The sequence below is a fragment of the Equus przewalskii genome, chromosome 20, assembly GCF_037783145.1.
Source record: "Equus przewalskii isolate Varuska chromosome 20, EquPr2, whole genome shotgun sequence".
Classification (NCBI taxonomy): domain Eukaryota; kingdom Metazoa; phylum Chordata; class Mammalia; order Perissodactyla; family Equidae; genus Equus; species Equus przewalskii.
The window spans coordinates 45,994,522-46,010,117 of record NC_091850.1 but is presented as its reverse complement, the minus strand read 5'-3'; the positions used below and the strand labels follow the sequence as shown (position 1 = coordinate 46,010,117).

At 41.5% G+C, this 15,596-nt stretch overlaps 1 protein-coding gene across 2 annotated transcripts in view; it reads right to left on the bottom strand.

Annotated features, from left to right (window-relative positions):
* The window catches only part of DNAH5 (dynein axonemal heavy chain 5), a 267,264-nt gene that overhangs the window by 209,423 nt on the left and 42,245 nt on the right, over positions 1-15,596 (bottom strand). The window contains exon 1 of one of the 2 annotated variants that reach the window (XM_070587178.1): positions 10,866-11,180. The exons of the other annotated variant lie outside the window; for it this stretch is intronic. Within the exon in view, the coding sequence (XP_070443279.1) occupies positions 10,866-10,922 (57 nt within the window). The 5' untranslated portion in view covers positions 10,923-11,180. Of the gene's footprint in view, positions 1-10,865; positions 11,181-15,596 lie in introns of those variants that run through there. 2 annotated transcript variants of the gene reach the window in all.

Here is a 15,596-nt window from a genome sequence, read left to right as displayed (position 1 = left end):
CAGTTTGAAGCATATCTTTCCATATGCGCAATGCTCAAACATATACAAACGTATAGAGATGTGTGTCTTCTTTATATCATACCATAAAAATTTTTTCGTGCATTTTTCCCTTAGTAATACATCACAGACTTCTTTCTGGTTTAATTCAGACTATTCCAACCTATATGATAGCTGAAAAATATTTAACAACATGGATTCACCATAATTTATTCAACCATTATACCATTGGTAAATATGCAACTTCCAATTCATTTCTTGAATTAAGTGCAGTATCTTTAACACCAAGTAGCTCCTACTTGGAAGAGGAGAAGTGGTCCCCCTGGATGCCTTCTTTTATTTAACAAACAGTTATTAAACCCCAAACCTGTACAAGCACTGTAGAGGCAAAGGCAATCCAGTGACCTCAAAAAAGTTCCCAGTCTGGTTGGCAGGCCATAAGCAGAAAAAGCAAATACAACAGGAGGGCATTATGGTTGTTACAGGGGAATGAGACATAGGCAGGGGCATTTATGGGTCTTCAGAGAAGGAACAAAAAGGAGGAGCCCCCACTCTAGCCTGGGGCTGAGGAATAGGAGGGAGCGATACAGGAAAACTTGCAGGAAGAGGTGGCTTGAGCCTAGAGTTGAAGGAGAGATGGCCACACTCCCTGCCATAGGGGCATTTCTGCACATGTAAAGGTCAAGAGGCATAAGAAAGCACAGCACATTCTGGAAACCACAGGGCAGGCAGGATGGCTGAACTAAAAAGGACTAGAAAGATACAATGGGAAATGAGAAAGAAATCCAATCATAAAATATCTTGTGGACCACATTAGAAAGTTTAAACATTATCTGAAGTCCATGGCGGATCCCTGATGAGTTTCAAATCAGGAGAGATGTTTAGCTGTCTGTGCTACATCAAAAAATCAGTACTTCTGACAGCACTGTGCAAAGTGGGTTGGAGTGATGTGAGCCTGGAGGGAGGAAGGCCAATCAGGTGGATCATGGTGGCATTCCTAGAGCCTGAGAGAGACAGACCACTGGGAATGTGGATCTGGAGCTCAAGGAGAAATTGCACTGCAGATACAGATAGAGACAGAGGTTCTCAACTTAGCACAACTGGCATTATGGGCCAGATCATTCTTGCTGTGAGGGGCAGTCCTACGTACTGGAGGTAGTTAGCAGCAGCTTTGGTTTCTACCTTCTAGACGCCAGTAGCTCCCCAAGACTGAGTTTTGAAAATGAAAAATGTCTCCAGACATTACCAAACATCCCCTGTAGGGCAAAATCACCCCCCACTGAGAACTATTGTTATGATATAAAATAGATATGCTGGAAATAAGCACAGACATGGACAGCCAAGATAAAAACTCCAATGTAAATGGTATCTTTTGGGGTTGTGCAGGTGGTATATGCATACTAGTTATTCAATAAATATTTGTCAAATGAATGAATAAATCAAAGTTTAAACCATGAGGGTGGATATGACTTTCTAAGAAAGAAATGGAAAATGAAAAGACAAGAAGGTAAAGAACCTTGGGGAACACTAACATGCCAGGAATAGGGAGGGAAAGAAGAACAAATGGAGAAGGCTGAAGATAAGCAGGCAGAGGGATAGAAAGGGAACCAGGAGGCAGCAGCACCAGTAACCATGGAGAATGGCCAATAGTTCTAATGTTATGGAGGATTGGTTGAGTCAAGTAGGATATCCTTAGCAACTGTGTTTACAAGATGGCTGCAGCATCCCACAGCTCTTTTGCAATGTGATCATGCCACCAACCCATCAAGGGATGAACTCTATTTCCCTTCCTCTTGAGTTTTATTGGCTCTGTGACCAGTTTTGATCAAAAGAGTGAGGAGAGAAGTGAGACTGTAAAACTTCTCAGGCTAGTCCTTAAGACACCTTTGTCTTCTGCCTTTGCACTTGGGAATGCCCCCTTGGAACCCAGCCACCAGGCTGTGAGAAGTCCAAGCCACAGTGCGAGACCACACAGCGAACAACCAAGGCATTCTGGTCAACAGGCCCAGCCAACCTCCTGGCTGACACCCCCACACCAACTCTCAAGCTGTCTTGGACATTCCAACCTAGTGAAGCCTACAGATGACCGTAACCCAGCCAATGCCATGTGAAACAGAAGAACTACCTGGCTGAGCCCAGTCACCCACCCAAGAGAGAGCATAGACAGTTGTTGCTGCTGTAAGCAATCAAGTTCTGGTATGGTTTGTTATGCAGCAGAGATAGAGTAATCCTCATGAGAATAATTTCATTGGTTGGACAGAAAGCAAATGAATGTAGATTTGAGAAAAAGAGGATTGGGAAAAGAGAAATACAAAGATATTGAATATAAAATACCCTTTCCAGAAACATGACTATAAAGGAAAGAGGTGTGGTACTAGTAGATAGAGAGGAATTTAGAGTCAGAGGAGAATTTTTTAAGACACAAAAGACTTAAGAAAAAGTAGAAAGGAAAAAGTTAGAGATTTCAAAGTGATTGAAAGGCCATCACCAGACCTATGCAATTTACACACATTTTTCTGAGCCTGAAAGGACTACTTGAGAGAAGAATGAATTGGGGGTACGGATGGAGGGGGCATTTAAGTTTAAAAAAATAAACAATTTACCTATATTCTTGCCATTTCTCTAAAAAGGAACTGACACAGGTCCTGACACAAAGTATATAGTCCAGAAACGTCACATAGAAGTAAATTTAAATCTCTTTTCAAATGTGGCTAAAATCAGGAAGATCTCCTGTTGTTTTGACTGTTTTCTACCTTCTTAGCAGGGAGGAATAAAAGGCTTTTCTCAAGTGACCTCTCTGAGTTTGTACTAAATGTCTTCAGCAGCTTGAGAACACGATAGGCAACCGGGGGTGCCAGGAACTGAGCAACAAAACAATGAGATGGCAAATGCTGGGTGGCCAAGAAGAAAGAGAAGAAACAGAAAGCCCCAAGAGTCAGGACGTAAAGCAACCGAAGGCTTGCAAAGAATACAGACGCTTAAATAAGATTCTGCCATGGCAACACATTACTCCATGACCTGATTTTATAAGATTCCAAAGGAAAAGAAGATACATATATTTTTTAAAATATATATATTTATATACTCTAATGTAGGAAAGGAGAGATTGGTCCCTAAAACAGAACACTAATTATTCTATTTTTATTTCAATATCCCAGAGGAAAAACACTTCCAAAAGCAGCTTATGTATACAAAGCAAATCATCAATGTGTGTTTACAGTAAATGCCTTCAGAGCTGTATTAAAAAGCACATTCAGCATTGAATATGTTCTTACATAAACTGTTCTATCTCCTAATGGCAAGTAATATGAAGTAAACCCCAGTGCCATGCAGACAAAAGACCACAATGTTTATCAATCTCAACTTTCATTGCCTTGTACTAAGGTATCCTGGTACAATAAGGGACTTTTTTTTAGCACAAAAAGTTAACAACGTCAAACAAATATTTAGTGATCCGGTCAGTGCATTGTCAGTCCATAAACTTAAACCCACAGCTTTCTGGCTGCTAAGGAACTGCAGCCACAAGCAGTCAGATGACTAGCCGTCCAGAGGTGGCTCGTCCTGCTGGCCTTTGAAATGTTTAGAACACTTGGAGAATGAGGGCAGGGTGACAGCAACAAGGAAATTATAGAATTTTTTTAAGTCACATTAAAACTGTTTGGCGCTGCATGAGCAAGCACCAGCTGACAGGAGTGGGGAGGATGGCCAGAAACCTATTCACGGTCCAAAGGAATCGAGAACAGTATTAAACTCTTTCTGCAATTTGGTGACAGGGTATATTACTACCACCTTGGAATGCGAGAGTGATAGACGTGCTACCTCACGAGAAACAAGCGCAGCTTTCAAGGCCGGGCAACAATCAAGCCCTGGTGTCAGAGTGGGGTCATAGGTTCTGGTCCTAATCTGCCACTAATTGCAAGACTTTGCATCTGTCATTTAATCTCTCCAGGCTTCAGTTTCCACAACTCCAAAATCAAAGTGTTGGACTAAGTGACAGCTAAGCTCCATTCCTTCTCTAACATTTGGGCTGCTTCTCATTGGTTCAAAAGTTAAAACAGACCAGAGACTTGAGATTTTAAAATACAAATCTCAGTGAAGACCCAATGTCACATACTTTCATGAGGAAGCTCTGTGAGTTTTTCTCATGACAAACCCACCCATCCAATTTTTTTGATATACTAACCTTTGCCTTTCACTCTGTAGAACCCAAGCCCAGGTCTACACGGTTGGGTATAAACTGTGTACGAACTACACACATTTCATTTTGGTTCTAGGTTGATAATCCCCAACTACGTGAGAGACCTTACCCTTGCCTGTAAAATGGAGAGAAAAGTCCAAACTCAAAAGGTATTTGTGAAGACTAAATTGGGTGCAGTCTTGAGACAATACTAATCAGCACTTGAATTTAAATGGCATGGCCAAGGCTTTGACCTTGGACATCAAAATTTAGATGAAGCAAAACCTTTTTAGCACGATTTCTTAATTGTACAAATGTTTAAGCTCCCTCTACCCTTAGAAAGCCCTGTTGGCAACTTTGTCTCTGGTCCAGGCCCACCCCATTGATGCCACTGGCAGCCAGAAGTGGAGGATGGAGCTGTCAGGTCTAGGAGCCCCTTTGTGGCTGAGCAGAGACAATCTCTTCCCCAACCCTCCTAAAGGTGTTAGGGGGCATTTTGCTCTGTTTCTCCTGGTTACATTGCTAGCTATGGATCTGCTAGTCATCATTTACTTACTGTGTTTAGGTTTCATTGTCACAAAAGCCCTGCAAAGCAGACATTATCATCTCCACATCAGGAAATCAAGACTATGAACTATTAACAATTTTCCCAAGAGCACACAGCCAAGTAAGTGGCAGGGCTGGGGATCAAGCCCTGGGGTGTCTGGAGGGCCAAGACAGGATGCAGGGTGTCCCAGGCAACTAAAAAGTTTGCGTCCATTCAAGTTGATATTCCATAAACATATTTTCTTTTTTTTTAGTGCCATTTTCACCACATCATATCGAGGGCACAGAATATCAAGATTTATCACTTTTTTTTTTTGGTGAGGAGATAGGCCCTGAGCTAACATCTGCTGCCAATCTTCCTCTTTTTTTTCTTCCCAAAGCCCCAGTGCATAGTTGTATATCCTAGCTGTAGGTCATTCTAGTTCCTTCATGCGGGATGCCACCATACCATGGCCTGACGAACAGTGCATAGGTCCACGCCCAGGATCCCAACTGGCGAACCCCAGGCCACCAAAGTGGAGCACACAAACTTAACCACTTGGCCATGGGGCCAGTCCCAACATGTTTTCTTTAAATTTCCACTCAAGGGTTATCTAGGGCACTCTAGACCCCGTATACGTTTCATGAGTTATAGTGGGTAGAGACCAGAGTTAAGGTACTACCATTTTCAGAGTTATATCAGTGATATTTTAGGGCCAGGATGGACTGCTGCTTCCAACTGGCACACCCTGTGTCCAGCTTTCCCACCACACTCTTGTGTCTCAGTGAATGGCAACTCTCCACCCCACCCTTGACTCCTAAAAGTGCCTGGGAGGTGAGCTCCCTGCTTGGGCAGCTGGTAGATTGGGCTCCGTGCGTCCCCGGCCCATGGCTGCTTCCTCCTGAACAGCTTCACTTTTATCTACTTCATACTGAATACATTAGATCCTCATACGAGGCCTTTGAACAGCAAAGTGAGAGGGGCAAGGAATGGGTTCTTCAGCCAAAAAAATATTTCTTTGCTTAAAAAAATCAGTTTTTCTAGGCAACACAATTAGCCTTATTGCATTTCTGAATCTGAGAAAGAAAAAGAAATCAGTTTTAATGAGGGTCTGTTGCATATTTTTCAATGAATATATTTCTACTTATTTGATGTGGGTGTTTTGTTCTTTTATGTATATGTATGCATATAGCAGTGTAACAAACAGTTAAGTAGAAGACAGTATAACATTGATTAAAATCCCCACCAGAGATAACGGTGAATAATGTGGAGTCTATGAATTACAGTTGAAACTCCTTATCTTAAATCACCAAAGTAAATACCTCTGAGACTGATTTCGATTTGGTTCCCAACATCAATCTCAAGTCCACAGATAATTAATCACTCAAGGAAACATGTAGCGAAAGAGGCCAAGGACAGTGTTTGATCATTTTAGGCCAGCTAACTTCACTCTATTCCATTTCCCCCAACTGTGGATGAATCTGGGCAAATTCAGGAGCAGAAAGGAAAACTACTCAAAGTATATGCCCAGCTGAAATGCCTGGTTACTTGTAAAATTTGTATTTCTTTTCTTTTTTAAAGGAGGATATCCAAATGGCCCAGGCTGGTTCAGCTCACCTATCTGCCCTATACCTAACCTGATCCTTCTTACCACCTGAGCAGTCAAATAAGATAAATATCAACTGAATCTCACCATTCCTACAAGAGTGTCAGCTCCACAGTGAGCGATATTTTCTACTTGGATTTTTGCAATACCCCACGGCCCGGAACAGTGCCTGGCAGAGAGGAGAGTCTCAACTGATACCTGATCAGTGGATAAATTAACCAAGTTAATCATTTCACAAGTCACTCTCAAGTAATTAAGGGCTGGAACAAATTATTCTGGTTCAATGTGAGTCCATGATTGCAGGCTCAGAGTTCAGTCAATAAGCTCCCAGATCTTCGATGCTGTTGTGACTTGAGCATAAAGCACTGCATGAAATTCTACAGTTAGTATGGGTCATAGCTCTCCCTCAAATTACAGCAAATATACCTAACCTCACTTAGCCTACATCCCATTTAAACACGTCGAATTACAGAAACTGAGAGAAGCAATTTCTCCTACTCATTTCCATGTAGAGCCCTCTCTACAAACTTAACCCAATTTCCATGTCTTCCAACGAAGAAAAACCTCCGTCCTCGTCTTCCAGCATCTTCATTTTAACCCACAGGGCCCTATTTCCTCTCTGAGAGAGGCTGCCGCGTGATGCTTCCTGGACCATCCAAACCTGCTCTTAATTGGCTGGGAGAACCACAATTCAGCAACTCTCAACTCCTAACTGTACTTTTCACGTCTCGCCTCTTAGTCCTCTTTCATTTCGTTTCTCCAGGTGAAGGGCCACAGCTGCAGAGGAAGTGTTGCGCGTCTCCCCACATTAAGAGCACTTCAGCAAAGTGGTTTCTGGAGGGAAAAGACACTCCACGTTGGCTGATCCACTCACAGCAGGTGCTACAGTGAAGCCCTCCTTTATTTGACAAGAGCTGCACTCTCCCTCCATTGCTAAGAGATAGCACTTAAACAGCGAAGGTCCCATCCATTTTCTTGTGTCAGAAAAGTAAGTTCTGGAATCTTGTCTCTTTTCGCTGGAGTTTTCAGGGCCTCTAAATCTCCCCATTGACTAACTCCCTTATCTGTCGTTCTTTCCAAGCAAATAAAAGGTCCCCTCTTTAGCTTTTACCACATGGGATTTTTTCAGCCAAGCCGCCCCAAAACCTGTTCTAGGGGTATCCCCATCACCACAGCCTCCTCTCCCCACAAGATCCATCATCCAAATTCTAACTTGTCATTTTCTGCACACCAAATTTCCGCTCCTGGTCAAGATTTATCAGGCCTTCACAGGGGCATATATTCTATCTTCCCGCAACCCCACAGTGGTTTTACTCCAAAATCAGGAATACCTCTCTCACAGAATTCCAAGAGTTCCCTCTGGCAGCAGGGGCCATATAATTCAAGTGGCTTTCACCCATAGGCTGACAAAATATAATATGCCACTTCACTTTATATATGACTCAGGGGTGAAATTTCCAAACTACCCCTATTTATCAAAATAAACCAAAATGCTTAAAGCTGGCTGTTCATTAGAATCACCTGGGAGCCTTGAAATACTGATGCCTGGGCCTCCCACCCCCAAGAAACACTGACTTCCCTTGTCCTGAGTGGGCCCTTGGTGTTGGTATTTCTCAAAAGCCCGCCTGGGGATTCTAACATGCAGCCCAGCAAGCACACTTCTCCAAAGGAAATCATTTTATGAATTGATCATGATCGATTCATTCTACCAGGTTCTCACTTGAGGTAGGAACTTAATAGAGAAAGTCCAGGGGCATAAATTTTGGGTCCCTCCAACTCTAGATCTCTTTTTTTTTTTCGTTCCTAGAGTTGTGGAAAAATTGATAGAACAAGTTTCGTCTCTAAACTCCATGAGATTGAGACGTACTCTACCCTGACATTTCGTGGGGCACAGAGTCTGGCACAAAGTAGGCATTTAATGGATATTTGTGGAATGGGTGAATTTTACACTTAGAGTTACATTCCCCGGGGTCTAGCTATGACATGATTACCACATGGGTATCTTGGGCATTATCTCATTCAGGCTCAAGAGTATTCACCTGGGTATTAACAAGCAGCATCTGTACCCTCCCCGCTCACTAGCTAAATCCTAGAGCCGTTGACCTCCTGAAGCTCCAAGGAAACTCTTTTGCCCTGTATATTTGAAATCTCTTTGCTGAGCCAAACAAGCCCAGACCTGATTAACACAGGATACTGAAACCGGTTTGGCTATTTTGCCAGAGAATAGCAAAACTGACATCCTTTCAGCTTTCAAACGCTCTCTGAAAGCAAAGTTTCTTTTCTGCCTTGGCTTCTACTGTGCACTCCCACGGGGGCACTGGCCGCCTCCCTGCAGAGTTGCTCAGCAGAGGAAGGAGCTGAGCCTCCCCAGAGCAGCATGCCCTCTCTGTCCCCCCACAGTCTCTACTCCCACGCAAATCCCTGTTTAGAGAAACCCAGCAACCTGAAACTCGATGAGCAGCAGTATTCCCCAGCAGAAATAAACACAGCGTAAAACAGAACACCACACATCCCCACAGCAGGGGGAGTACTTTCCTTCATTTTAAAACCAGCTCTGCAAGCAGATGAATTTAAGTCGAGGGCTGTCATAAATGTTGCAAGTTGTTTTTTTTCTGGAAGTCAACAAAGTCAACCAACAAAATTATACATTTCGGTTTAATTTTAGGGAAAGAAAGAATAACAGAATCCACAAGTCTGGAATTCGTGTCCATTGTACACTTGTAACTTGGTACTAAGCATTCTTTATGAGAAAAGCATAAAGAAGGCAGATATCATATCTGGACCATATTTTTGCAAATAAGTGAGTGAATATAAACAGAATTATTTCAAGTTTTTTCATTGAAAAGCATTTGTGGTTATTATACAGGAAAAAGGATATGTGGCTTGACTTTTCTAACGCCATAGAGCTTATGTTACGTTTGGTTGTTACTTGCACATATATTCTGGCTAAAGTGAGTCATTATATGACAATAACCTAGTTACAATATAGCACCATTAAAGTAATAGTTCCAGACCAAAATTAAATAAAAACAGATTTATACGTTAAGTAGTTTTGGAGTCTTTGCCATTGGTTATTTAGTTCACGACTTTATCATTTAACAAATTGTCATATCAGTGCACTAAATTGAAAACATGTAATTATTTACATAATATACTGCAACATGATTAACGTAATTCTGTTAATATCGTACTTCAGTGGTGTGAACAGAACCAGCGTCCTAAACATATCTTGAAACTTCCAAAAAACTTAGCTTACTCCCAAAAGGTAGCTCCTGCCAAGGAAGACTCTAATTCAATAATTATACTCAAGATTTTATCATTGATGTTAATGTTTTAGACTCAGTAGTAAAGGACAGGAAAAACATCCAGATGAGAAAATTTCAATTCATTCCATTTATTGCGCAAGCACAAATTGAGGGGTATTAGTATCAGGCTCCGCATTAATGAACAGCTGTATAAAAATGGAGAGAACATCACCCCTGTCCTTCAGGAACTCACAATCTAGGGAGGGAAAGAGACAGGTAGACAAACGTCATTTCACTACAGTGATGTGACAAGGGCTCCGCGGAAGCGAAGTACTGAGAGGGCAGAGGGAAAGAACTCTCACCTCCTCCTCAAAGTGTCGGGGAGGCTTCTCAGAGGAGGCGACGCTTGCACTTGGTCCTAAAGAATGAATAAGTGTTTGCAGGCAAACTAGTTCAAGGGCTTGGCTGGAAGATGTCAACCTTGGGAAGGATGCAGCAGAATCATGGGGCTCAGGGAAGTGGAGGGTGGCAGGTGGCAGAATGAATGCAGAAACATTCTAGAAATATGCATAGAAGATGCAGAGATAGCATTCCTGCTGTTTTGTCGGGGAAACAGGCTGCAAGGCTAGATGGAATCATCTGGGCTGTTGGGGATGCATAAAAGATACGGTGATCAAGCCCTGAGGAAGCATGGGTCAAAGTGGAGAAGGGAGTCCTAGAGAAACCTCCATTTTCTTCTGACATTAATCAGCAGGGGAAGAGGTTCCAAATGCTTGTCTCTGCACTTGCATAATAAAGAGCTGCTGAGCTGAGCCCAATGCTGGGGAAGCTCATTCCTCAATGTGACTCCAAACCTACATCCTTGCATCTCACGGTCTGTGACCTCATTTCCAGGCATATAGAACAAGGGGGCGATTCCAAAGAGCCTAGAAAGCTCGCAGCCTAGATTCTGCCTTACCTGTCTGTCATAGCCAACAAAAGCTTATGAGTCTGAAAGAATGCGAAGTCCCAAAAGCACCTTGAATGTGTTTTTTTCCCTCAGGCAAGCATCGTCCCAGAAGATGTAGTGTGTACTTCTAAAAGTAGCTAGAGGTTAGGCAGCGAGGTACAGAAATGTCTAAAGACGCCAATCCTTTTTTATTTAATTTGAAATATCAACATGTAGCCTTATGCACTCTCCAAAAGTTAGGAGACGAATATATTTCTCATAAGTTCACCAGTGTGTAACTGAACTATTTTAGGTATTTTTCCACAGAGGTGTGAGAGATGATAGTCCCAGACCCACGTGCAATCTTACAGACGACAGATCCTTACCGTTAAAACGCGGGTGACGCTCTGCTTCCAGAGCTGTCTCCTAGCAGTCCTAAACATCACAGCAACCTGTTCAGCTGATGGACTCTTCCAGAACGATCTTCTAACTCCTGGGAGACCTACCCATCATCCAACAGGTTTTCAAATGAAGAGTCCTCTGGAGGACCAGAAGTTCACTTTTACATTTTTAATTTGCATGTATTATTCACCATGCACACAAAATGAAAATTAAAAGTGCACCTGTACTATTCAAGTTTTCCTTCTAGAGTCTCTCCCCTTGAGCCTCTCCTCTGTCCCAAAGCCTAGTGTTGTTAGGGTAATACTGTTTATATGCTATGCAGTTTAACCGTGCCTCTTAATCATGTTTATCAACCAATCCAAACATTTGAACTGCTCTGTCGCAACACTTCTGAGGTTCGTTTGATTCTCTACACCGCCCAACAATAAGGTGGGAGTCAATAGAGATATTTGAATAATTTCTTTGAACAGTGAGAAACGTTAAACCATATCAAAATAGAAAGCAGAGAAGCCACAGCTCTGAATAAATTGCTCTGAATAAAGACTGAAGAAATTCAGTCTCACTTTGTCTAAACAACTTTGCGTGCACAATTAACCACCAGCATTGTAGCTAATTGTGACTAATTGTCAGATAGGCTAATTGTGACCCAAAGGAGCCATTTTCTCCTCATAAAGAACAAGAAGCCTATTTCATATGCAAATAGCAAATGGTGTCCATAAATTACTTGTGCTCACACAGCTATACATACAAATAAACCAAGGTAATTTATTCTATGTGTCTAAACACCTTGATCATCCTTCCTGTGAAGACACGATGGGAAATCACAGCCAACGTGATCTGAGAGATCCAGTAGATATGATTTCTCTCTGCAAGATGAATAAAAGGTAGGACATTTAAGGTTGGGCTTGTTGAATCCAGGATTTAGTCCTTGGAATTCCAGTTTAGGAACTCAAATCCAATCAAGTCATCCAAGGATAATCAGGAAACAGGGACCTCGTCCTGCTAATATCCTGCTAATCAACCTCACAAGATGAACTTGAAAGCAAGGATGATAATTCGGTTTTAAGACACCTACTGCCAATCTGGTCTCTCAACTTGGGAGATTCGCCTGGTCAGTAGCCAACATTGGAGGGTGGCCTCCATATGTAGGGTTGATAAAGAGACAACATTTAGACCTGAGTATTATTTGGTAAGCAAACAACTAGAGCACAGGAAGGTAGAGTTTGTTTATGGGATATTTTTTAAATCAGCCTCCGGGTATTGGTAAGCGGCTGTTTTCTGTTCTAATTAGGAATGAAGACACTATCTAGACTGGAAGTCATTCCCCTCTGTGGGATGCTGAAACGTCACCAGCAAATAGCAGTATTTTCTCATCCTCCTGGCTCAGCATCTCAGTATCAGTCCTAAGAATCCTCTGTCAATACATGACCTCAGGACAGAGGTTACAATTCATTATATCACCGCCTATCTTTCATTAGTGACATTTAAATCGGTGCTTCCCTAATAGTATTTTAGGCACCATCCTCATTTCATCAGCAGCCCATTTACAACGTTATCTCTTGGGGAGAGTTACTTTCTGGGAAGATTTCCATAGATGGCTGATGGCATTCATTTTGAGTTTGGCAGGCATAACCATGGCTCTCTCGAGGCTTCACAGTAAACTGTAAAGTCTTCCAACCTCTGTGGCTGAATTTCAACCCCCTTTGGGCAAGGTAGAGATGGTAGGTATCTTAAGGTCTTCCCTTGAAGGTCCCAGACCACTGAGGGAGGCTTGCTGAGAAATGTCCTTTAGCAGCACAAACAAAGCCAAGCACAAGCCTGAATCTACACCCGCCCACCTGCACCCAATTCCCTGCCTGAAATAAAACTGATTTCTGGTCATTGGAGAGGAGCTAAACACAGCTCAGTGGGAGACTCCAGAGGGCTTTCCTACAAGTAGTTTCCACCAGGCAACAGCTTCTGCTGACGAGGCTCCTCCTACAGGAACTCTTAAGCTAAGTTCTCCAGGCCTGTCTGGATGGATCATGTACCCTTCTAGGCGGACAAAACTGGCCATACACAAATCTCAAGTCAGACAGAACAAGAAAACAAGAGTAGACAATGGGCTTCATGTAGGCAGGAGACTTCATCCAGAAATCCAAATACCTTCAGGCAAAGTTGAAAGTTCCACTTTCATTCATTCATTCCTTCATTGCACAAACGTTTGTGAGTGCCTTTTATGGGATCAGTCTCTGTACTATGTACTAAGCATAGAGCAGCTAATTAAAGCACACATTTAATCAAACACAAAAAACATTCATTGTGAGGGGCATAATTATTTTATGGAACACAAAGAGAAAAAGTAAAATGCTGTCTATTAAACTTAAATACAACATCAATGTTAAGATGAATTCTGAATTCACAGATGTTAAAATGTGAAAAATGTACGTCTCAGAAATAATGAAAAACCATGGTTCTTGCCTTCACTTGGGAAAGATATTAAACAAATAAGTATAAATAAATACACAATTATAAATAAAACATAATTACGAGTTGTGAAAATGCCATGAAAAAAGAAAAGAAGGTGCAAGCTTCACTTGGATCTGTGTTCTGAATTACTGCCATTTTAAACTTACATTCCAAAGTGTGAAATTTCCTAAACTCCTCCCTAAATTATGAAGTCACCTATTTTGGGCTTTGCAGCCCTGTATGTACAAACTGTGCCATGCAGCATAATAGGAAAGTGCAAGCAGTGGGGTCAGACAGACCTAGAATTAAACCCTAGCTCTGTCCTCTTCTAGCTCTGGGAGCTTTTGTCTCCTAAGTTGTACATTAGAAATAAACCCACCTGACTTGTGATGATTTAAATATATGTAAAACTCCTGGATCCTCACAGGTGCCTAACAAAAGATACAACTATATTTTTTATTTGCAAAAAAGTTTGACTACAGTTAATAACAATATCAAAGTAGGGAATAAATTTCCAAGGAACTTAACCTAACCCACAAATTCCAGTCTAGAGCTGTCTGGAAATTTTGCTCCTCATTTCTGAGTATGTCCCAAGGAAAAGAGCGGATCTAAGTTTTACCAGTTACCATCTACATATTTGTCATAGATTTCCATCTCTAAGAATGTCTTACTGAGGCTCAGCGGAATCAAACACATTCATCAGTTTAATGGCCTTGTAAACAATGATACAGGGACAGCATATAAAAATGGTAAATGAGTTCCATGGGATGAGAAAGCACCATATTTCATCCATTCTGAGTTGCACATTTTTTCCACTTTTTACCATGATGAAACTGCATGCATCTGATGTTCAACGTCCCCTTATAACTGCTGTTGGTCAGCAGCAATCATGACATAGTTGTCATTGCCAGAGTCTGTACAGACTCGATTGTCACTCCAGATGGCATGACAGGTCCCCTGCAGCACCTTGATATTACAGTCAACAAACCATTGAAGATCCATTTGAGAAAGGACTGTGTGTCCTGGTTGTTTTCTGAAAATCTTCCACTGACACCTTCTGGGAAGATCAAGAAAACACCAGCATCACAACTTATGGAATGAATGACAGTGGATGGAAAGAAAATCCCAGAAGACTCAGAGTCTGAATAAGAAGAAGTTTTAGACATTTCTTAACCTTTCATTACATTTATATTTGTATAGATGCACAAGAGTGATATGTAATTTTTCTAAATCTATGTTTAAGTAAATCTAAAAGAGCTTTCTCACTTAAAATAAAAATTGAAGACAGCAATCCATCCTAGTTTAATCGACAACTGTTTTTCTATCTTAGTGGTGAATGAAATAGTGGTGTGTCTTTTATCTCATGATGGCTTAAATCAGATGAAATACAGTTTTGCAATATCTAATGATCAAAGAAAATTTCTTGGAGAAGGTAGGACTTAAGTCAAGCCTTGAAGAAGGGTAAGATTCAAATAGGGAAAGGCAGGACATAACTTACAGGAAAGATATCACGAGCAAGGTTGGAGGTTGGAATTCAAAAGAGAGCCTCTCTCTTGCTGCAGTTGCAAGGAAACGTGATTGACTAATCTCTGAAAGGTATGTGGAGGCTGAACGTGGGTGTCAACCTAAGGTAGCTGGCTCTCGTAGGCATTAGGGAGTCATTGGAGAATAACTTGATGAAAGTCTTGTTTAGGAAGATTATGCTGGTTGTTGCATACAGGAAAAATTGAGGTGGAGAAAGATTCAAGTCAGCATTCTGGGCATGAGGAAATAAAGGATTTGAGAGACAGATGGAAGCAGTGGTCACCCAAGCCACCCCAAAACAAATAAACAAGCTAAATAAAAAGAAGCAAGTCCTCTTGTCCCATCCACCATTTTGCTCCCCTTAAGTTACTCCTAAATACAAAGCTGGGGTGAAGAAGCAACGGGAAGGAACAGATAGAAGGAATTTTACAACTGGTAATGGAGCAAAGTAGACACAGTTGTCAAAGATAATTCCATTTTGTCAAGCTTGGGCAAAGTGAAGAATCATAATATCTCAAACAGGAATGGGGGAATCTAGAGAAAGGATACATTTTTGAGACTAGATGACTAAAGAAATGTTAATAAACCTCTGATTCTTTACTTTTCCTATTGGCCTTTTCATCTTGAAAACATGAAGGTCAGTATATGTGAGACCAAAAGCATCCAGCACCTTTCTCTTTATTTTATCATAATAGAAAGAAAAACCTCATGATAAAAAGAAAATAAAAGAACCAATAATATAT